A 21,383-nucleotide genomic window follows, 5' to 3' on the forward strand; every position below is an offset into this window, starting at 1 on the left:
ATTCTTTTACACATCAACTAAAGTGTCATAAGTTATTTTTACTTTTGTTGAGTACTTGCTTTGTATTCTTTCGAGTGAATATAGTGAATGTGTTTTAGGAAATTGAGTTGTAATCAAACGTCATAAATAGTTAGTGAGTTGGAGTGAGTATTTTGCTTTACATGTTAGAGTAACTTGTGAATCAAATAGGAGTAGTAGGAGTACTAGGGAGTATTGAATTACAGTCTTTTAATTGATACATTTTGGCTCATTGTTCTAGTGGAGTTGGAGTTGAAAATCCTACGTGGTAGGTCGTGGTTTTTGGACGTTTTGAGCCGGTTGATTTTCCACGTAAAAATTATTGTATTCATTTTATTGCTTATTTACATTACACTTAAGGAACAAAGTAAAGAAACAAGTTCTTTAGTAATCCATATGGGCACTCAAACTAAAAATTGTTATCAGAGCATGTTATCTCATTTACACGGCTAACACCTAGAGAGATCTTGGAAGAAAGACGAGTGCTCCACCTGGAATTAATAAAGGACAATCAATTATCAGACCACCCTTGTTCAATGAAAAGTATAAAAGTTGGTGGAAAGCAAGAATGGAAGATTTGTTAATAGCTAAAGACTTTGAACTATGGACCATATTAAACCAAGGTCCTTTGATTCCTATAAAATAAAATGCACAAAGTGAAACAGTTCCTGAGGACCCTTCCGAATTTGTGGTAGCATATTTCAGAATGATGGAGAAGAATGCAAATGCTAAGAAAATCCTTATCTGTAAACTTGGTACTGATGAGTACAACCGAATTTCTGTGTGCTCTAATGCGAAACAGATATGGGATGCACTCCAAATTGCTCATGAAGAAACAAATCAAGTAAAAAGATCAAGAATTGAACTACTCATGAGAAACTATGAGCTTTTCTCCATGAAAGAGTCTGAGCCCATCCAGGATATGATGACTAGGTTCATTATAATAACCAATAAACTAAAATCATTTGGAAATGTGTTTACCTTAGAAGAGTTGGTTAGTAAATTTCTAAGAATCCTTCCTGCTTTATGGGAATCAAAAGTCATTGCAATCCAGTAAGCCAAGGAATTGGATAAAATCTCACTTGATGAGTTGGTTGGAAACTTGAAAACTCATGAAATGAGAAAGATAGAACTGCGCAAAGAAGAACCAAATAAGGACAAGACCTTGGTTCTTAAAGCATCCGAGGATGATGAATCTGACTATGATGATCCTGATCTAACAATGTTTGCCAAGTTCAAGAGGTTCATGAAGAATTCCAAAAGTGCATCCAAGAGAGAGACCAGTAGTAAGCACAAGCAGATCGACAAAGCTAACTATGATGGGTGCTACATGTGTGGCAAGCTAGATCACATAGGAGCAGAGGAAAGAACGAGTTGAAAAGGAGAAACAGGAGAAGATGAGAGAAAATGGTTCCAACAAAGAAAAAATCCTAGGCAAAGGATTTACTAAAGCAATGAAGTAGGCATTCTTGGCAGCATATGAGGATAGTGGGAGTGATCAAGAGGAAGAAAAGGATGATGAGGCTATAAGTCTCTATGTTGTGATTGATGAACTCCAAGTTGTGAAGACAGAACCCCAAGTACAGCTTGGAATGCACATTGGAAGACCTCATTTGTTTGATGAATACCACTATGATAAATGGAAGCTACGTATGGAAATATTTCTTCAGACTACTGACTTTGACCTATGGGTAATTTTCAGTCATGGACCAATTCTTCCAACCAAATTGGATGGTGAAGGTAACAAGTGCAACAAAAGAGAAGAGGAATACGATGAGGAAGATCGTCAGCTAGTTCAGAAAAATGCTAAAGCAAAGGACTTGCTCTACAAAAGTCTGTCTAGAAACACCCTCCTCAGAGTGTCCTCTTGCATTTCTGCTCATGATATATGGAGGACATTGAAAACTGACTTTGAAAATCAAAACATCAAAGTGGCTCTGATGGTGATTGAAGAATCAAAAATAGAGGAAAAAGTGATAGGAATGATGGCCATGAGTAATTCAAAAACTGAAGATGAGGCAAACCAGGTAAGTGTATCTGACTTGAAAGAAAATATTCATGCTATGTCCAAAAATCAGCTGATGGACATAATTGTGACCTTAATGAATGAAATGGATAAAATGAGTAATGGAAATGATCAGCTAATCAGCAACCTTTCTTGTGTCAAACTTGATATCAAAGAGCTTGAATCTGACAAAGCTAGTTTAAAGAAACAGGTCAAAGACCTTAAGAACCAGGTTCTTGAACTTACTTCTGAGAATAAGAAGTCTCCTGATACCCATGGCAAAATAAAAATGAGTGATCTGTAGGATAAGCTTGAAAATGAATTAAAAATTTCTAATGATAATCTCTGTTTTGTTGAATGTAGAAATAAAGTACTGCATAAAAACCTAAAAAAGACTAATTATGAACTATCTAGACTAAGCAAATGGCATAGATCTTCTGATGCCTTGAATTGGCTGAATAAAAACTGTAGCTCCAATAAATATAGAATTGGCTATAGAAAATTATCCCTAAGTTTGACCCAAAGTATGTAGGAATTTCCGATAATAACATATGCACTCATTGTGGAAGAGTAGGACACTGTAGAGATACTTGTCCTGACTTAATTCGTGCTCAGTTTAGAAACACTTTTGGTATTGCTAAAAATGTTAAGAAGGAAGAGGAGCCAAAGGTTAATCCTCCTGTCCACACTAAGTGGATTAAGGTTAACAAGAAAATAGCTTCTAATCCTCTCCCTTTCTGGGCAAGAAAGAATCTGACTCATCCTTTTTCCAACAAAAAGGGACCCAAGCTAGTCTGAGTTCCCAAAACTAACTTGTGAATTTTGGTGCAGGCTAAGGTGAGAGGAAAAAATCAGGACTGGTATCTAGACGGTGGATTCTCAATATATATGACTGGAGAAAAGAAAAACTTTCTCTCATTAACAGCCTTTCAAGGAGGGAGTGTGTCATTTGGAAATGGGAAAAGGGCCAGATAACAGGTATTGGCAAGGTAGTTAAGTCACTCTCTTGTGCTATAGAAGATGTGTATTATGTGGTAGGTCTTAAAAACAATCTTCTTAGCATCTCTCAAATGTGCGACAAAGGAAATTTGGTAAAAATCAATTCCAAAATATGCACTGTCACTAAGCTTAATACTGATGAAATTGTGTTAAAGGGTAAGAGACAAAAAAATATATACAAGATATCGATTATGTCATTTCTCCAGAGTGAGAACACATGCTTGAGTGTAGTGTAAGATGATCCACTACTATGGCATAGAAGACTGGGACATGCTAATCTCTCTCAGCTCAACAAGTTGGCAGCGAAGGACTTGGTCCTTGGGCTACCTAAAGTTGAGTTTACCTCTGACAAAGTATGTGATGCATGTGTTAGAGGGAAACATGTTAGGTCATCCTTTAAATCTAAGAAGTTTGTAAGTACTTCTAAACTTCTGGAACTCCTTCACATGGATCTATATGGACCAATGAGAATAAGGAGCAGGAGAGGTAAGAGGTATGTATTTGTGATTGTTGATGACTTCTCCAGGTATACCTGGACTTTATTTTTGGGATCAAAAGATGAAACCTTTGATATTTTCTATGTATTTGTTAGAATGATTTAACAAAAGCTAGGATGTAATATTTTAAGTATAAGAACTTACCATGGAACTGAAATTAAAAATTAAAAATTCCTTGAGTTTTGTGGCTCACATGGCATTGACCATAATTTCTCTAAACCTAGAACTCCTCAACAAAATGGGGTTGTAAAAAGAAAGAATAGATTCTTAGAAGACACTGGGAGTACCATGTTGATTGTCAGTGGAATGCCTAAGAATTTCTGGGCTGAGGCAATCAATACTGCTTGCTATCTGCTAAACAGATGCATGGTCAGACCCATTTTTGAGAAAACTCCCTATGAGTTACTTCGAGGAAGAAAATCCAATATCACTTACCTGAGAGCCTTTGGATGCAAATGTTTTGTGCATAATAATGGGAAAGAAGTTCTAGGTAAGTTTGATGACAGAAGTGATGAGGAAATTTTCTTGGGTTACTCTCCACATAATAAGGCCTATAAGGTTTTTAATAAAAAAAACTATGTGTGTGGAAGCAAAACATTCATGTTATTTTCGATGAATCTAATAATTTGGCTGAGAAAGGTCTGTAGGTTGAAGATTATGACATAGGATTCACTGGTGATGGAGATACAAAGGAATCTGATGAAGACGGATCTGAAAACCACAAGAAGAACAAATGAGGAACAAGAAGAAGAAAGATCTACTCTAACTACTGACCAGACAAATGAAGCCACACCTATTGAACCTGCTTCTTTGGGTCACTCCTCAAGTGAATCTTCTTTGGGTATATAGATCAGACCATGGAAGCATCAAAGCTCACACCCTCTTGAGAATATCATCTCTGATCCAAATGCAGGGGTGCAACCCATGTATTCTTTAAGAAATCTATGTGCACTTACAACATTCCTCTCACAGGTTAAACCTAAGACCATCAAAGAAGCTCTAAAGGATCCAGACTGAATCATAGCCATGCAAGAGGAGCTAAATTAGTTTGAGAGAAGCAAGGTCTGACACCTGGTATAAAAACCCAAGAACAGAACTGTCATAGGTACCGGATGGGTGTTCAGAAACAAGTTGGATTAACAAGGAAATATCACAAGTAACAAGGCCAGATTGGTAGTTCCGGGATACAATCAAGAAGAGGGCATTGACTATGATGAGACATTTGCACCTGTAGCTAGAATGGAGGCTATAAGAATGCTGATAGCCTTTGCTGCCCACATGGAATTCAATTTATAACAGATGGATGTAAAGAGTACCTTTTTGAATGGGTACTTGAAGAAGGAAGTATTTTTCAAACAACCTCCTGGATTTGAAAGTGAAGAATATCTTGGCTATGTGTTCAAACTGGATAAACCTCTTTATGGTCTGAAACAAGTCCTAGAGCTTGGTATGAAAGGCTCTAAAAATTTCTCTTAGCCAGCAACTTTGTAAGAGGAAAGGTGGACAACACTCTATTTCTAAGGAGCAAAGGGAAGAATATTCTGATTGTGCAAGTCTATGTGGATGATATTATCTTCGGGGCCACCAATGAAGCAATGTGCAAGGAATTTGCTGAGATGATGGGAAATGAGTTCAAAATGAGCATGATGGATGAATTGAACTTCTTTTTGGGGCTGCAAATCAAGCAAACACCTACTGGAACCATGATACATCAGCAAAAATATATCAAAGAGTTACTGAGGAAGTTCAACATGGACTCCTTTAAATCTATTGATACCCCCATAGCCATTGCAACAAAGCTAGACCTTGATGAAGAAGGGAAAAGTGTGGGACAGAAGCTATATAGAGGAATGATTGGGTCACTATTGTACCACACAACAAACAGGCTTGATATAGTGTTTAGTGTGGGATTATGTGCAAGATTTCAGGCAAATCCCAAGGAATCTCACTTGAAAGCTGCCAAAAGAATATCAAGATATCTCAAGGGGACCCTTGACCTCTGTTTGTGGTATCCTAGAGGGTACAACTTTGATCTAGTTAGTTATGCTGATGATGACTGTGCAGGTTTTCATGTTGACAGAAAAAGCACTTCAGGAACAACTCATTTTCTAGGTTCTTGTATGGTGTCTTGGGGAACCAAGAAGCAAAATTCAGTGGCCTTATCTACAGCTGAGGCTGAATATGCGGCAACAACATCCTGCTGTGCTCAGTTACTATGGATAAGACAACAGCTAAGGGGCTATGGTATATTTGTTGATTGTGTTCCCATTTTCTGTGATAACACCAGTACCATAAACATTGTTAAAAATCCATGTCAGCACAAGAGAACCAAACACATTGACATTAGACATCACTTTCTTAGGGATAATGTTGAAAAGGGGAATATCTCAATTAACTTCTATAAAACTGAAGATCAAATTGCTGATATTCTTACTAAAGCTCTTAGTAGGGATAACTTTGAAAGGAATAGACTAGAACTAGGTCTAATCAACTCCTCCCACTAAGTTGACTCCCCGTGATTGGTTAGAAAAAGCATAATAAAATATAAATAATTAAGTACAATGTGTTTGATTCAACTTTGTGCTTGTATTAAGCTCACACACTTGCTTAAAAAATCTGGTTGATAACTGTGTTGCATGATTCTAATATGAAGTGCTGAAGCTTTATTGCAGAAACGAATAAGGAGTTGCTAAGGAGTTGGTTCTTTGGCTCAAGTATCTGCCATACTGTCTTAAGTCACTAGGACTTTATATTCTAAAATTACTGCTATACTCAGACTTTTAATTCTGTTGGCATCACTTCTAATCGTCTTCTAGTCAAATATTAAGAGGGAATCCTTGTGCAATTAGAGATCAATTACTCCTGAAAACCTTCCAATTAAACTGTTATAAGGGTCCTGTTAGAACTCAAATTCGGTCATCTTCTCTCTTCTATTCAAATCAGGAGTAATGCTTTTAAAAAGCTCTTATGATCAACTTCTCTAACATCACTGTTTCTCTCAAACCTTAAGCAAGAATCGAAAGAAAAAAGAGTAAATCATCAACTAAGGCTGAAGCAAAACCCAAAATCTTGAAGCCCAAATCGAAGAAAAATGACTAGCCTTCAAGAGAACCCACACCCACACCTGCTCCTTCTCCTTCGATATCCTCTACCAAACCTACATCATCCTCCCATTTGCTACTGCTCCTGTTCCTATCATTCCCATCTCCACTATACCCCATCCTTCAAAAGAAACTACCCATGCACTTGAGTTTCCTACGAAAAATACCTCTAAGCCAATAAAGGTCAAAGTAACTTCAAGAAAATTTGTAAAGAAAGTGCATGAGGCTGCTACGCAGGGTGCACTAGAGTCAAGGAATCTCTGATTCAGGGGGAATCAGGTATAGGCACTACTGATTAGGTACCACATCCTACTTCCAAGTTAGATGTTTTGGTTTTTTCTATAGATGTTGCACCCCTAGATACTCTTCCACCTATAAGTGAGAAGTCACCAGTGGAGAAATTCATAGTGGAAGAGTGTATAGGGGATCTGGGAAAGGAGGTAGATACAGCGGCTGTGGAGCCTGTGGTTGAGGGGGAAGGACGTAAAGAACCAGTGCAAAAGAAAGCTTCTGATGGCCTTGATTTTAGTTAGACTGAGGATGAGGAAGATGATGAAGGTTAAAAAGAAGAAGAAGCTGTGAACAACCATGAGGAACATGATGCTCAAAGCATAGCCAATGAAGAATAAAAGAGTAAGAATGAGGGAGTATCTGGAGATGAGAAAAAGAGTACTACAGAGGATAAGACAGGTGAATAGGTTAATAAATCTGCATAAGAAGAAAATCAGAGTGAAGAAGAGGAGGTTTCTAAAACTGAGAGGTGAGGATCAAGAAAAGGTAAGTGGGAGTGAATGAGATGATGACGAGAGTGAGGAAGAAGAGGGGAATATGAGTGAGGAATCTGAAGGTTCCATGACAATTGGAAACAATGTCATAGACCCTTCAGAAAAAATTGGTGAAGAGACAAGGGCTCAAGAACCTGGGTCTCTATTAACTCCTTTCACTGGAGATGAAGAAGTTAGCAGTGATGAAGATGATATGCCACTATCTGAGGTAGGAAGAAGTCTAGAAAGACCGTTGTGAAACCTACAAAGGCAGCAGTCTCAACAAGGAAATGAGTGGTTCCTCATGCTAGAACTCCCCCTTACAAGGAGTAAAAGAATGGTCGTTAATGTACAAATCATAAAGGAGTCCAGAAGTGCAAAGAAGCCAAAAAAGAAGGTTTCAATTGTGGAACCTGTTATTGAGATGGATGGAGAAGATGAATCTGACTCAGCCTTGCCAGCAAAGTCTATCACACCAAAGAAAAAAGAAGCCAAAATCACTAAACCTGCTACCTCTTCTGCAATGGCCAGTAGGGATAAGACAAGAAAGAATGTGCCGGCTGCAGTTGATTGACTCATAGAGTTCAGGAACAGAAAAATGCTAAATGGGAAGATTCTTGCGAATACTGATGAGAAGAGAATGGATCAACTTGTTGAGAAACTTGAGCTACAGGGGTGGAAGCACATGTTTGTTAAAGCTTCCCCCCTCCCCCGGTATGTGTTCCTGTTGTTGTGGAGTTCTACACAAATTTCACTTTTGATGGGAAGGTAGTCAAGAGTAAAGTAGGGGGCTTCGACATGGAATTTGATGCTGAGGAACTGTGGCTTCTTCTGAATATCCCTTCTTTAGGATTTGACAATTATTTAAAGAAGAAATGGCCAGACATAGACAATGATGTTGACACTGGCATTGTGATCACCAAGAAGTTCTCCCAAAAGTTTGAACTAGATGCTCCCTAGAAAGTGTACAAGACTAATATGACTCCCTTTCACAAGCTACTGTTTCAGTTTGTCAACTCCTGCATTCTTTAGAGGTCTGAGAGAAGGCATGAAGCTACTCTTCTAGACATGGCTATGATGGAACTGCTTGACACTGGTCGACCTATCAATATTCCTACCCTGATGATTCAGCACATGGCAAGAGCTGCAGATACTTCCAAACCAAAACATGTTATGCCATATGGTTTTATGTTGACTGAGTTATTTGACAAGCTCATCATTGCCTTGCATGAGCTTAAGTTTGGAAACCACAAAGATGTTTCGGATGCTGTTACCCTCAGTAGTATGGCTATGAGGAGATCAAGGCTAGAGGACCCACATGCTCTACCATTCTTCCCGGGAACAGTGGGTTGCAGAACTCAACAAGAGGTTGGAGTTGGTTGTTGAAGAGAATGCCAAGCTTTGTGAAGACAATAATGAGCTGAGAAAGGAAACAAAGCAACTCAGGGAAGAGCTCAGAAGATACAGAGAGGCCCATACTCAACAGATTGCTACCCTTGTGAAAGATTTGACCCCCTCTGCTTCTCACCCTTGAACCAAGTCCTTCCCAGTGTCCTTAGGGGTCGTTTGGTATGAGGTATAAGGTGGGATAAGATGTAGGATAAATCTAAACCTTGTTTGGTTGGAGGTATAAATTTATACTGCCAACCAAACAAGGTTTAGATTTAATCCCAGACATAATCCAGGATATCCCATCTTACCCCATCAAATATGGGATTATTTTATCCCATCTCTCATGTGGTATAAATTAGTACTGGGATTATAATCCCAGGATTATAATTCCGGAATAATTTAGTCTGCGTACCAAACGACCCCTTAGTTCTTTTGCTATTCTAGTGATGCCTTATCTTTTGTTCCTTTTGTCTTAGTCTAAGTTGTTGGCAGTATGCTTAATTTATTTTGTTCTACTGATGAAGATAAGGCCTTGGGCTTCTTTTGGCACTACTTAATGTCTCTTGTTGCTCCGCTTTACTGTTTTGTACTCTATTGGATCATCAACCTAGTTTATTTGCCTTTTCTTATGCTTGTGTTGTCGCATGTTTGGCTTTGAATCTTATATTATCTATGCTTAATGTATAACATGTGTTTTTTTCGATGATACCAAAATGGGGAAGATAAGGTTGGAAGGTTGTGGGTTGTGAACATACATGTCTGTCAAAAGTACTTGTTGTGATCATCTGGTTCTTTGATGTGATTTCCTGGTTCAATGTACAAAGTTTGTCATCATCAAAAAGGGGGAATTTGTTGAGTATTGAAGTTTTGATGATTAATAAAGTGAGACTAACTGCTCAAAGAACCAGGTCCTCAATGTAGCTTCTTAACTGTTACGAAGAACCAGCTCCTCAGCTTAAAGGAGTAACTCTTCATGATTGATACTTGTACGTATGTACAAGACAGTAACTTCATCTCAAAGTTACCCAGGTCCGAGTTTGGTGGAATATGGCTACTATAAGTGATAAGGGTCGTTGCTCAAGAAGATACGGATAATTCAGTCAAAGATAAAAGTCCCAAAACTTGTGGAATCCTTGGAACAGTAGGAGTCCTATCAAAGACGAAGCTGACTATGAATAGGACTCTTAGAAGATCTTAAGTCGTGTTTAAATAGGATTGACTTTGTACTTGTGAACTATCCTTTTACACATCAACTGAAGTGTCATAAGTTGTTTTTACTTATGTTGAGTAATTGCTTTGTATTCTTCTGAGTCAGTCTAGTGAATGTGTTTTAGGAAATTGGGTTGTAATCAATCATCATAAACAATTAGTGAGTTGGAGTGAGTATTTTTCTTTACAAGTTAGAGTAACTTGTGAATCAAATAGGAGTAGTAGGAGTACTGTAGAGTATTGAATTACAGTCTTATAATTGATACATTTTGGCTCATTGTTCTAGTGGAGTTGGAGTAGAAAATCCTATATGGTAGGTCGTGGTTTTTACACCTTTTGAGCCGGGTGATTTTCCACGTAAAAATCGATGTGTTCATTTTATTACTTATTTACTTTACGCTTAAGGAACACGGTAAAGAATCAAGTTCTTTAGTAATCCATACGGACACTCAAACTAACAATTGGGAAGAAAATAAACGGTATAAAATCACTTCAATACAGGTGGTTTGGGTACTAATTATATTGGAAAATTACTATTGGATTAAACCCCTTTTTATAAGATACAAGTTATAAGGTACGCGCTTTGTGCGTGTACCTTAGTTTAATAAGTATAAACTTAAAAAATCACACAATATATTAATTTATGTATTTTTTACGTTCAATTGTTATTTGCCATCACGAAAGTATTTCTAAAATTTGATGTTGAGGTTTTTACGATGCTTGCTTGTCAGTCGCACATTCTGCGCGCACATTTTAATTTTCAGTAATGATAAACCAAGAATGCTCCTTAAATCATAAACACAAAGGCAAATTTAAATAGATGAATCTCATAAAAGCTTCTCAACAATTTATTCTTATATAAGACTATTGTTGGAGCAGTAGCGCATCCATTAATGATTTCAACTTGTAATAGGCAACTTAATTCCTAGAAGTTTTACGAACAGACATAATCAATTTGCTAAGTTTACATATTTTATAGATCTTTTCGTCCACAAGAATTTTATTTAACAAATTAAATAAAAGAGGTCGAAGAATGAATAAGTTTCATAATGATACTTGTAAAATAAAAGAGTTCTTCTATTGTAATAAAAACTAAGGCACACAAGCAGACGAAGAACTACAGAAAAGATATAACTCGAAGTAATTCCTCTACCACTTACAAAAGAATTGTCAAAATACTTAATAGCTCCATGGTCTTCAATTGCTTCGTTCAAGGCCAACAAAACCAGACTGAACAAATTTGTGGAGAAAGCCGCAGACAATATGAACCATATTTATGGAGAAAGCAGACAATTTCTCAGCTATCGATTTTTTTAGCTATTTTATATTTAAAATATTTCCTTGCATTTAAATTCAAATCTTTCTTTACGTATTCAATTAACTCATTATGTGTTGTAGTCCTTCTATTCTAAAACTCTTACCCTTATTTTTTAGGGTTTTCATATCGTTTTAATATTAAGCTGAATTAATTTCGAATTCCTAATTTTTAGGGAGATAATAAAATGATTAATTCTGAATATTAGGAAAATAATTTGAATGATAATTCTGCGTAGTGTAAAACCCATTTTTAAAGGGTAAAAAAGGCAAACGACATTTCGCTAAGGGCCTTTGTTTTTTTAATATAGTATATAGATAGATAGATAGATAGATAAATGCACCATTGTATGTGTTGGAAAAGAAAAATATTTCTATTAAGCGATGACGGCTGGGGTACATAAAGAGAATCTCTCCGCATCTTCTAGAGGTTATGTAGGTTGTGAAAATAAGGGAATTCATCCGTCTTGTGAGGATTCCTGGCGACCGGTGACACTAGTCATGCTTGCTGCATAGCCACTTTCGCTAAGGAAAAATCCATAAGTCTACTAAATTAGTATTTAAAATTAAATATTTCATAGATATCAGAGTCATAGGCTCGTGTTTCGGTTGTTGACATGATTCTATGCAATACTTAAAAATTAGGATTTTTAGTACTAATCCTGAATTGTAATTGCAATATTTCATATTCGAATCTGCCTATTTTTTGCATGAAACTATATGTTTTTTTAAGATCTCATCGAGTGCTTTCTGACGATAGGTAGATCATAAAATTTGGCTTTATAGTTTGTGAGATATTAAATTTTAAAGTTTTAGGATTTTATTATTACGAATTTAAACTCAAAAATTTAAAACTCTATGTTTCATGGAATTTTAGCGTAAATTAAGTTGGGTAATCTATTAGCCAATTTTTTTTTGAGCAAAATCATATAGTCGATTGTGATTATGATCGAAATCTTGGATTGGTTTTTAAGGAAAATCCGTTAGAGTAAAAGCAATCAATTTTTTATCATATAGATCAATGTTGAACGATTTTCTAGGAATTGATGATCAAAATTAGTTCTAAAATAAGTTTAGTACTTTTATTAGTTTTTAAATAAAGTTTTTTGGCCGGAAAATGACCGGACCTGCCGTCCAAAAAAGTCCACTGTTTTGACAAACTTTTGGCATGTTTTTGATTAATTTTGAGCAATAGGTGCTTGAACTCAATTCCGAAACACGTTTAGAATAAAAAATTTTGTTTTAATAAAATAAAAATAGCTCAAAAGTAATTAAAAAAATTTCCCGGGACGCAGAATAAAATAGCAAACTTTATTTGTAACCATTCGCTAGAAACTAATATCATCCGCTGACCATAAATTATAATATGCACTTTATAGCCAGAACCAATTCTAATGGCTAGCCACTAAAATTAACAAACCCAAGACAATACTTGTGGCGTAGTTCACTCATACCACCATTGAATCCATTGTAAATTGAATGCAAGTACCCCGATTCGTAAAGTAAGTATTCTTGCGTAAATTTTCTCGTCCTTTTGTCCCAAGACTTTTCCTGATTCTATAGACGATTATATTTATTTTGCCCATTAAGAAGCAAGTTAAAAACTTATTTTACAACTCTGATTGGGATACAAATTCTTCCATTCAAGAAGTGCTTTTATTTGATTTATTATTTCTTGATCTTACTGGTTTAGATGATAACGAGGAAGAAATTGAAAACTTTTTATCAAATTTGTGAGATCTTGAACATTTTAAAGCGTTGCATTACAGTATTTCTTGCTTCGTCTTTTTTTTTTTTTTTTTTTTTTTTTTTTGTAAAAGAAAGAGAATTATAGTGTATTTAACCTATATGTGTCAATTGTCAAGATGATTTTATCATTGGGAGCGAGCCTTTTGCCGTGGTCATCTTAGAAGATATACAAAAAATATACAAAATAAACTGTCACTATATAATTTATATACTAAATAGACTATCACTATACAAAACATATACAAAATAGTTGTCACTATACAAAATATATACAAAAAAGACTGTCGATATACAAAATAGATGTCACTATACAAAATAGACCGTTAGTGTACAATTTATATACAATAGACTGTCATTATACAAAATATATACAAAATAGACTGTCACTATACAAAATATATACTAAATAGACTGTCACAATACAAAATTGTTATGCCCCATATTTTCGAACGTGAAAGTACGCCATAAGTAAATTGATGAAAGTTAGGGAATGAGATGTTACATCCCACATTTTCGTACATTAAAGTTTCGTCGTAAGTTAATCGACGTAAGCTCGAGAATGAGATTATTTTGAGGTTATAAGTATTATGCTATTTCAAACAAGTGATAAGTAAATTCGTGAAGGTGAGAGGGTAAGCGAATCAAAGAAAATGAGTTTCGTCGAAGTTTGACATTTTGAGATAAAATACGGTCCGAGCTATAATACCCGGTATTTATGAACTAGTGCCATACAAGGTACCACATGACCATGATAGTAAGATATATATAAAGTGTGTTAAAAGTGAATATATTTTAAGTAATTTGAGATAATTCTTAATTATGTGAATAATTGGTTAATTATTGATTAATGAGAGATTAACAAGTTAATCAAGAAATTGGTGGATAATTAATTAGAATTATTTGGATAAGCTTGATTAGTCTTCTAACGTGGCAGCCCAAGGGGTCTTGATTTAAAGCTCATATAATGACTCCTAATACATATGAAAGGTGGCATCTTTAGGAGATAATTGTTAGCCAAGTCATACCTATGTGGGGTCCGCACCTACTTTGATAAAGACAATTCAAGTAAGATGTATAAGCTTGCTAAGGATAATATTTTAACAGCACACGAATTGTGCCTATTTTTATGTCTTTTTACCATTTTACATTCATCACATATCCAACTCCTATAGCAAAGAAAATTCCAACTTCATGTTCATAGAAATTTCAGAAAATACTAGGTAGCATATCAAAAGGGACTAAATCTTGAGACAACAAATGGAAAATCTCAACAAGACTCCGTATGAATCCTTATAACACAACAACAGCGTGAGATGTGATTCTAAGAAAGCACAGTACAATCTTTCTCATGAATATCATACGGATTTTTCCCTACTTCGATCCGCCGTTATATATTTTTCGCAAAAGACGTGGGTTAGAGGGATTGTTAAGAGAATCGGCTCAGGTATGTTAAGGCTATCACTTCTTTCCTTTTGACATGATCCGTACGATACAAACGAAATAAGCAAATACACAACTTTCATAAATGACTATATTCATAGAAGTATTAGAGATGCCTACGTTCTTGATTCCCCATGTGAATTATTATTATATCTTCTATTCATAGGTCTCAGAAAAATACGTAGTTGATAAAGTTTATCCGAAAGGTATATTGATTTTATTAACATATTTCATATGCATTTCATTTATTTATACACGTACATTGACCCATGACCAGATGGCGTTATATACGCGTATATTATATGTATATGGGATATGGAAAAAGGTTACAGTGTTATATACGCACCACCGCCTGATCGGCTGGTATACGTTGATGATTTGCCCATAGTGTCCGAGATGATATGATGGGATGCCCTCAGAGGCTTGATGATGTTATGTACACATATACCTATGCATGGTATGACATTTATATGCATATGCATGGCATTATAAATATTAATGATTCACAGAGTTATTCAGACTTACATGTTGAGTCTTTTATTTCATGTTTCTCTGTGTATTTTATTTACGGATTTTTCTTCCTTACATACTCGGTACATTATTTGTACTGACGTCCCTTTTGCCTGGGGACGCTGCGTTTCATGACTGCAGGCCCCGATAGACAGGTTGAGAGTCCTCTAAGTAGGCTATCAGCTCAGCGGAAGGTGTTGGTGCACTCCATTTGCTCCGAAGTTGCTTATTTGGTCAGTATAATTAGGACATGTATTGATTGGTATGGCGGGGCCCTTTTCCGACCTTTATGGTATTTATCTACTCTTAGAGGCTTTTAGACCTATGTCATGTACGTGAAAGATTGTATGGCCTTGTCGGCCTATGTTTTGAGTTCACAAATGATCATGTTGGCCTTATAGGCCCGTATGTCACATGTAAGTTTCTATATCAGGTTGGGTCGTTCTATGTCGAGTATTCTCTCATGTTTATTCTAGTTATCTCATGACAGCCTTTCCGACTCATTTACCTATGATATTATGATACAGAAGATATGTTATATTGGTACTCGGTTGAGTAAGGCACCGGATGCCCGTCGCGGCTCATCGGTTTAGGCCGTGATAAAAATATATACAAAATAGATTGTCACTATACAAAAAATATATTAAATAGAAATTTCGGGCTATTATATATAATATGTTTGGACCGGAGGGCCATTTCGTGTCAATGGGGAAAAATATGGGCTGTTAAAATTTTGAAGGGTTATAGAGGGTAGTTTTCTCTAATTGTTTTTCAACAGCAGAGTCGAGCTGACCCATAATTTGGGAAGAGGCTCATGGCAGGGATAGCGGGCGAAGTGCAGCAATAACCACTTTTAAGCCTACTATATAAAATATATCCACAATTTACAATGTATTTAAAGATTAGCCGATTCACCCAAACTTCAGAACTAAGTATCCTAAATTTAGAAATTCAGGACTTAGTGTCCTGAATTTTTGAGCTGCTAATTTGAAATTCAGGACTAAGTATCCTGAATTTTCGAACTACTAATTTAAAATTCAAGACATATTCAAACATCTCGATACAATTTTAGAACTTTAGGACACGATGTCGTGGAGTTTGAATTTTGAGGTTTAAATTCTAGGACGTCGTGTCCTGAAGTTTGAGCGAAATTGGCTAATATTTAAATATATTATAAATTATGAATATATTTTAAATAACATGCTTAAAAATGGCTACTTGATGTCATTTCCACGGGATGGGCTGCAAAGCCCACTCGTACAGGCGGCGGATGCTGGAGCGTGAGGCCCACCCAACTCAATTCATGATCTCAGTTCTATTGGAATAGGACAACGTCTCAGCTTAGTGGCTCTGGATAATATGACCAAAAAGAAGGTAACACATTTGATGATGCTTCAGTAAAAAAATATCAAAATCATTCCGACAGGGTTTCTCTAAAAAAAATGGCATCTCGGTGACACTCGTCAAAATCAAAACTAACAGACCTCCTTTAGCCCCTATTACTTCCCACCACTGAACATTTCCATTAATTTCGTTGTCTCAACCAACCAAAGAATATCGCCAGAAACGTTATCACCACCATACCTTTTACCGTCAACTGAAAAATGAGATAGATCAACCCACGCCAAAATTATTAGTTTGTGTAGAAATTAAGACCGGCCAAGGGATTATTCAAAGTTGCAATGAAGAAAAAGGAAGTGGGGGTGGGGGAACGGGAAGAAATTATGGGGAGAAAGAAAATTGGGAGGGAGGGAGGGAGGGGGTAAGGAAGAAGATAGGAAAGGGGGTTACGGGAGGGATTTAGGATTTAGGTTTATTTTTATTTTTTATTTGTTTGTCATTTATTTACTTTCCCTTTTTCTTATTCAAATTTAATATTTTTAAATATAGTAATTCGAACGACGCATTTTTTCTGCGTGATTAGCATGCACTTTGACCACGTCAGCTGTGCTACTGTCACATAAGCATAGTCAAAGGCCAGGGATGTTCACGTAAAAGTAATCCATTGAATTGAGGTGGTAAAATGAGAAAAGTGAAAGTTCATATATTGCCATTTTTAAATTTTAGCAATGCGGTTAAGATTAAAATAGACCTAAGCATTTGGTCAAACAACTCTCCCATTGGGCCATACAACTACTCGGCCCAAAGAGCCAACATTTGAACCACTAAACCGTAAATGTTAAGGATCTTGAATTGGATCTTAAGGTCATAGAACTTGGGTTTTTTTCCCTTCATATACAATATTTGAAATTTATTTATCAAAATTATTCTAAATTTGTATATTACCCGCCCTAAACAAAATTTACTTACAAATTATATACAATCCATTATTATTGCCTTAAATTAGGGGATTTAGTTACATTCTTTTCCAATTTTCTCTCCACACCTTATTCAATATGCATTTTTCTTTCCAAATTCAATCAAACAAAGGACCGCGAGAACCATATGAGATAAAATCTACTAATATATTTTGACCAACAGTCTGTTCCCCTTTCAAGGAATGAAGGAAAAATTGAAAAAAAAAAGAAATATTAAACATGTAAAGACATTGATGAGAATATTTACCACATCTCCAAATCTTACAAGAAATTATTTGTACAAGTGAAGAGCAAAATTTGGTATTGAACTCTTTGAAGGTGATTGGCTTTTCCATTGAATGACTCTGTTAAAGCATTGTACTACTGTCCAAAGTTGGATGAAATGAGTTGGATGAAAATCCTCCTCGACGATGAGCAGTAAATAGTTTTTAGTATTCATGTCACGACACAATTTTCCCTCCGTGTAACGTCGTGACGGCATCTAGTCTCTACAATTAGGTAAGCCTAATATTTTACGGAATAAGAAAATAAAAATAAAAATTTAACCAACCATTCAAAAAGACACAACAGATCCCAAAACCCGGAACATCGTGAATCACAAACTACAGAAGAAAAATTTAGTATCTCTATACATCAGAGTCTAAAAAAGGAAAAATACAAAAGATAATGGACATGAGAAATAGTAGAAGGGGACTCTGAGGTCTGCGGACGCGACAGATATACCTTGAAGTCTCCAAAGCTGTCCCGGCTCACTGATAGTGAGGCTAATAATGAGTACCTGGATCTGCACATGAAAACATGTGTAGAGAGTAGCATGAGTACACCACAATCGGTATCCAGTAAGTGCCAAGCCTAACCTCGGTCGAGTAGTGACGAGTTCAGGTCAGGGCCCTACTGGTAAATATATAATAAAACAAGGTAGAGTTAAATACCGCAATAAAATACAGGCTGAAATCTAACAACAATGAAATCATAGAAGGTAATAACTCAGTACACAGAAACACAACAGGGGATCTCCCGAAGATATCATCTCGTAGTCCCAAATGTAAATATGCAGTACAGGAGGATCTCCCGGAATACCATTCCGTAGTCTCAAAGTAAATATGCAGTGCAGTAGGATCTCCCGGAATACCATTCCGTAGTCCCAAAGTAAATATACAGTACAGGGGGATCTCCCGAAATACCATTCCGTAGTCCAAAAGTAAATATGCAGTACATGGGGTCTCCCAGAATACAGTTTCGTAGTCCCAAAGTAAATATGCAGTACAAGGGGATCTCCCGGAATATCGTTCCGTAGTCCCAAAGTAAATATGCAGTAAATGGGGATCTCCCGGAATACCGTTCTGTAGTCCCAAAGTAAATATGCAGTACATGGGGATCTCCCGGAATACCGTTCCGTTATCCCAAAGTAAATATGCAGTATAAGGGGATCTCCCGGAATACCGTTCCGTAGTCCCAAAGTAAATATGCAGCGAAAACGATAGAATTCAATAGTTACGACACAAAATTCTACAGTACAACCTAAGTACCAGTTAAGGAAAGACAAGTAATTTTACTAAACATGCTGCACGCAGTTCAAGTAAACAGTTAAGGAAAGTAGGCATGCTATGCTAATCTAGCAGGATACTACACATGCTGAGGAAACTCAAATAAGAAAGAAATCAGGTTATTACTTAGTAGAAAAAAAATTTGGGGTTTTAAACAATTAGCTCATGTACATACTCGTCACCTCATGTACACGACGCTCATATATCAAAAACAGTACAAATCATACGGGGATTTTCCCCCACAAGGTTAGGCAAGCCACTTACCTCGAACCAAGCTCAATCAATTGGTAAGAATGCCTTTCCCACGAATATCTGGCTCCGAATGGCCCAAATCTAGCCAAAAAAAATTACATATCATAAATACAACCATAATAGACTCATCTAATTAATTAAATCAATATTTTAACAAAAATTCTGAAATTCTCCCTAAGAAGTCTATTCGGGACCACATCTCGGAATTGGATAAAAGTCAGAAAATTCAAAAGCCCATTCACTAACGAGTCTAACCATATCAAATTTACTAAATTCCAACACCAAATGGTCCTTCAAATCCACAATTCAAACTTTCTAAATCCCTAGTCTCAAACTCCCAAATTCCACCTTAAATACACACTAACTAGGTAAAAATATAAATGGGGAAGCAAGATTATTGATCAAAATAAGCACAAGGGACTTACCTCAATAAATCTCTCGAAAATGCTTTAAAAAATTGCCCTAAACCGAGTTTGCAAAATCCAAAATAACAAAAATCAAGAAGCCCTTCGGTTTTAGCCACTGCCCAGGTATTTCCGCTCCTGCGGGTGTGCTTGTGCGGAAAATGTGCGCTTCTGTGCAAATCACTTAACCCTATACCTCCTCACCTGCGATGAAAGGGCCGCACCTGCACGTGCGCACCTGCGAAAATCCCTTCCGCTTCTGCGGACCTTGCGCACCTGCGATGACCATAATGCATTTGCGGGCATCACAGATGCGGAATTCACCTGCACCTGCGACCTCTGGAACTCCTTCACTTTTCCGCTTCTGCGCTCTCCTCTCCGTACGTGGGATCCCGCACCTGCGGTCTCTCCACCGCAGGTGCGAAAATACCAGATGCCTGAAGACTTCGGCAACAACACAAATCCAACTTTTTAATCCGTTAAGCACTCAAAACTTACCCGAGGCCTTTGGTACCTCAACCAAACATACCTACCAATCCTAAAATACCATACAAATTTAGTCGAGCCCTCAAACCACATCAAACAACGCTAAAATCACAAATCATCCTCTGATTCAAACTTAAAGAACTTGAAACTTCTAAATTCGACAACCGATGCCGAAACCAACCAAACCACATCCGATTGATCCCAAATTTTGCACACAAGTCATATTCAACATTATGAACCTATTCCAACTTTCGAAATCGAAAACCGACCCCGATATAAAAAATTTCAGTACCGGCCCGAAACTCCAAAAATTCGACTTTCGCCATTTCAAGCCTAAATGAGCTACGGACCTCCAAAACACAATTCGGACACGCCCCTAAACTCAAAATCACCTAACAGAGCTAACAGAACCGACGAAATTCTATTCCGGAATTGTCTTTACACAGTTTCAACTACGATCCAAATCCTAAGGCTTAAATCTCCATTTAGGGACTAAGTGTCCCAAAACACTCCGAAACCAAAAATAAAACCTCCCAGCAAGTCACCTAAGCAAAAAAAGGTACAGGGGAAATAATAAATAGGGGATCGGGGCTATTACTTTCAAAATGACCGGCCGGGTCGTTATAATTCATGTGTTTGACTCTCCACCATTGACAGCCATTAAAAAGCTTTGAAGCTTTGAATTTGAATTTGGATTTTCAAAAACCATTATTTGTTTGGATTGGGTATTTTTTCAAATAATTGGGAATATTGTTTGGAGTTTATATCTCAATTTTGAGGGTGTTTGGTGAAGATTAGACTTGATTTTGGCTAAATTTCAGATTGAAACTCGAAGAACAAGACATGACATACAATATACTTACGAAATTATAGTAAAGTTGTAGTATAATTGTATTCTGTTGTAGTATATATATATATATATATATATATATATATATATATATATATATATATATATATATACACACATTTATTTCTAATATATAATAATAATAATAATAATAATAATAATAATAATAAGAAGAAGAAGAAGAAGAAGAAGAAGAAGAAGAAGAGGAAGAAGAAAAAGAAGAAGAAGAAGAAGAAGAAGAAGAAGAATACAAAAGAAGAAATTGTATTTTTCTTCTTCTTCTTCTTCTTCTTCTTCTTTGAGTTTCAACTTCTTTGAGTTTCAACCAAAATCAAGTCCACTCTTCACCAACACCCTCAAAATTGAGATATAAACTCTAAATAATATTCCTAATTATTTGCAACAATACCCAATCCAAACAAATAATGGTTTTTGAAAACCCAAATTCGAATTCAAAGCTTCAAATCTTTTTAATGGATGTCAATGGTGGAGAGTCAAACACCTTCAAAATTTATTGATTGACAATTT

The 21,383-nt window shown here is 36.3% G+C and overlaps 2 protein-coding genes across 2 annotated transcripts; both read left to right on the top strand.

Moving 5' to 3' along the window:
• The first annotated feature begins 727 nt into the window (after nt 1-727).
• Nucleotides 728-1,075, top strand: LOC138899763 (uncharacterized). The gene has a single exon (XM_070186453.1). It carries the CDS (start codon nt 728-730, stop codon nt 1,073-1,075), a length of 348 nt encoding a protein of 115 aa, XP_070042554.1.
• Nucleotides 1,076-1,135: 60 nt separating this feature from the next.
• LOC138899764 (uncharacterized) lies at nt 1,136-4,256 on the top strand. The gene is made up of 8 exons (XM_070186454.1): nt 1,136-1,391; nt 1,495-2,323; nt 2,644-2,764; nt 2,855-2,860; nt 2,949-3,001; nt 3,282-3,515; nt 3,744-4,077; nt 4,167-4,256. The coding sequence occupies exons 1-8, from the start codon at nt 1,136-1,138 to the stop codon at nt 4,254-4,256; spliced, it is 1,923 nt and encodes a 640-aa protein (XP_070042555.1).
• Nucleotides 4,257-21,383: the final 17,127 nt, after the last annotated feature.

Source organism: Nicotiana tomentosiformis, chromosome 10 (genome assembly GCF_000390325.3).
Source record: "Nicotiana tomentosiformis chromosome 10, ASM39032v3, whole genome shotgun sequence".
NCBI classification, from domain to species: domain Eukaryota; kingdom Viridiplantae; phylum Streptophyta; class Magnoliopsida; order Solanales; family Solanaceae; genus Nicotiana; species Nicotiana tomentosiformis.